The sequence below is a fragment of the Rhinatrema bivittatum genome, chromosome 16 (assembly GCF_901001135.1).
Source record: "Rhinatrema bivittatum chromosome 16, aRhiBiv1.1, whole genome shotgun sequence".
NCBI lineage: Eukaryota > Metazoa > Chordata > Amphibia > Gymnophiona > Rhinatrematidae > Rhinatrema > Rhinatrema bivittatum.
In genome coordinates, this window is record NC_042630.1 from 56,469,399 (window position 1) to 56,471,972 (window position 2,574).

General features: G+C 45.1%; 1 protein-coding gene across 1 annotated transcript; it reads right to left on the reverse strand.

Moving 5' to 3' along the window:
* Nucleotides 1-1,455: 1,455 nt before the first annotated feature.
* On the reverse strand, nucleotides 1,456-2,358 carry LOC115077705 (olfactory receptor 24-like). The gene has a single exon (XM_029579993.1). The coding sequence runs from the start codon at nucleotides 2,356-2,358 to the stop codon at nucleotides 1,456-1,458; it is 903 nt and encodes a 300-aa protein (XP_029435853.1).
* Nucleotides 2,359-2,574: the final 216 nt, after the last annotated feature.

Consider the following 2,574-nt stretch of genomic DNA (forward strand, 5'->3'; position numbering starts at 1 on the left):
AAATTGAATCCCTCTTCCTTGCACCATTGTCTCATCCACTCATTGAGACTCCGGAGCTCTGCCTGCCTCTGGTGACCTGCGCGTGGAACAAGGAGCATTTCAGAGAATGCTACCCTGGAAGTTCTGGATTTACGTTTTCTACCTAAGAGCCTAAATTTGGCTTCCAGAACCTCCCTCCCACATTTTCCTATGTCGTTGGTGCCCACATGTACCACAACAGCCGGCTCCTCCCCAGCACTGTCTAAAATCCTATCTAGGTGACGCGTGAGGTCCGCCACCTTCGCACCAGGTAGACATGTTACCAGGCGATCCTCATGCCCACCAGCCACCCAGCTATCTACATTCCTAATAATCGAATCATCAACTATGATGACCGACCTAACCCTTCCCTCCTGGTCAGTAGGCCTTGGGGAGATATCCTCAGTGCGAAAGGACAATGCATCACCTGGAGAGCAGGTCCTTGCTACAGGATCCTTTCCTGCTGCACCCAGTTGATGCTCTCCCATCATGAGACCTTCTTCCTCCAAGGCAGCACCAGGGCTGCCAGTCTGAAGTTGGGACTTGGCTACTATGTCCCTGAAGGTCTCATCTATATGCCTCTCTGTCTGCCTCAGCTCCTCCAGGTCTGCCACTCTAGTCTCCAGAGATCGGACTCGTTCTCTGAGAGCCAGGAGCTCTTTGCATCGCATGCACATGTACAACTTCTCACCGGTGGGTAAAAAATCATACATGTGACACTCGATGCAAAAGACTGGGAAGCCCCCCTCTTGCTGCTGGACTGCTGCCTTCTTCTCAATTTTGATCAGTTCCTAGTTAAGTTTTAGGTTGCTATGGGAGTAGGAATGTGTCTAACGTCCTTTAAATGTATTAGTGATCGAATTCTCAAAGTTTTTGTTAATTTTTTTTTGTGAAAGTGGCACCTGCCTATAAATTAAGGGATGAGCTAGGGGGACGGTAAGGGATTCGTTTTATAGGGTCGGAGTGGGTTTAGGGGTTTTTTTGGTGTACCGGTTTTCCCCGCCCTCCCCCCTCCACCGATTTACGATTTTTCACGATAAATCGGGGGAATTTCTATTGTATCGCGACTCTTAACGATTTTTGACGATTTAAAATATATCTGACGATTGTTTTAAATCGTCAAAAATGATTCACATCCCTAGTTACTAGTAGTTTCAGAGGTATCATGTAAAGCTGGTACAGTGAAGCTGGGACCATTCCTGCTGTTCCCTAAGATGTGTGGGGAACCACGGACTCCTTTCTCCCTGCTAGGCATTCTCCAGCCATTTCACAGTGTGATCTATGTGGGACCCTGCAGTCTGTGGGAGCTGCAGACCACACATAGCTAAACAAGCTGGCGTGCATCTAGAAGGGACAAAGTGTTTGCTGATCCCCACATGCATTAGAGGAAATGTTGCTGATGGATCAGAGCTGGTTCAGCGTTCCCTGCATCTTCCTTTATGGTATTTCATTTCTTGAGTTCATGTTGTCCTGGGTAGCTAGAGCTATTTCCTTCATGTTTTTGTTCTCCGATAAGGATAGTCTTCTGATGAATGATTTTTGAAGAGCCACTTTTAAATCTTTGTTTCTTATGCTGTAAATAAGAGGGTTTACAAGTGGGATTAAAAAGATAAGTGTCACAGTCACCAGCTTGTTCTCATCCATGTTGTTGACTGAACCGGGTCGTAAATAAACACACAACAATGTTGTATAAAATAGAAAAACCACCATAAGGTGAGAGGAGCAGGTGGAGAAAGCTTTGCGTCTGCCCTCTGCAGAATGGATGGTTTTCAGGATGGAGAGGATGATGCACACATATGATGTTAGGATCAAGGAAAATGAAGTGAAGACCATAATCATCCCTTCAGTATAATTCAGAAATTCAATGGCAGAGGTCTCTGTGCAAGTAAGTTTTGTAAGAGCAGTGAGGTCACAGAAGACGTGAAGTATTTCATTGGAGCCACAGAAAGAGAAATGCGATACCATTAGAACATGTGGCAGTGATTCTATAAAACCTCCTATCCATGAGACAGCTGCCAGAAGTGCACAGACTCTCCTGTTCACGATGATGATGTAACGCAGGGGATTGCAGATTGCTACATAACGATCATATGCCATGACAGCAAGAAGTGTAAATTCTGTAGCTACAAAGACCATGTAGCAGTACATCTGCAGAATGCAGTCACTGAAGGATATCACATTGTTCTGGGTCAGGAGAACTGCCAGCAGTTTGGGAATAGTCACTGTCAAAGAGCAGACATCAATGATGGACAGGTTGGCCAAGAAGAAATACATGGGAGTGTGCAGGTGTAGATCAGCACAAACTATGCAGATAATGAGGAGGTTCCCCAGCACGGCCATCAGGTAGATCAAGAAGAAGAGGATGAAGAGAGGGAGCTGCAGCTCTGGGAAATCTGAGAAGCCCAGAATTAGGAATTCTCTCACGTTGCTGTAATTTCCCATTTTCCTGTATTCAGGCTTCATTGTGTGTTGAGATATAAAAGGACAGAAACAAATCGAAGACAATTAAAAAAAATCATTCCTGATTTAACTGTAAGAATCTTACTTTTTATTGTT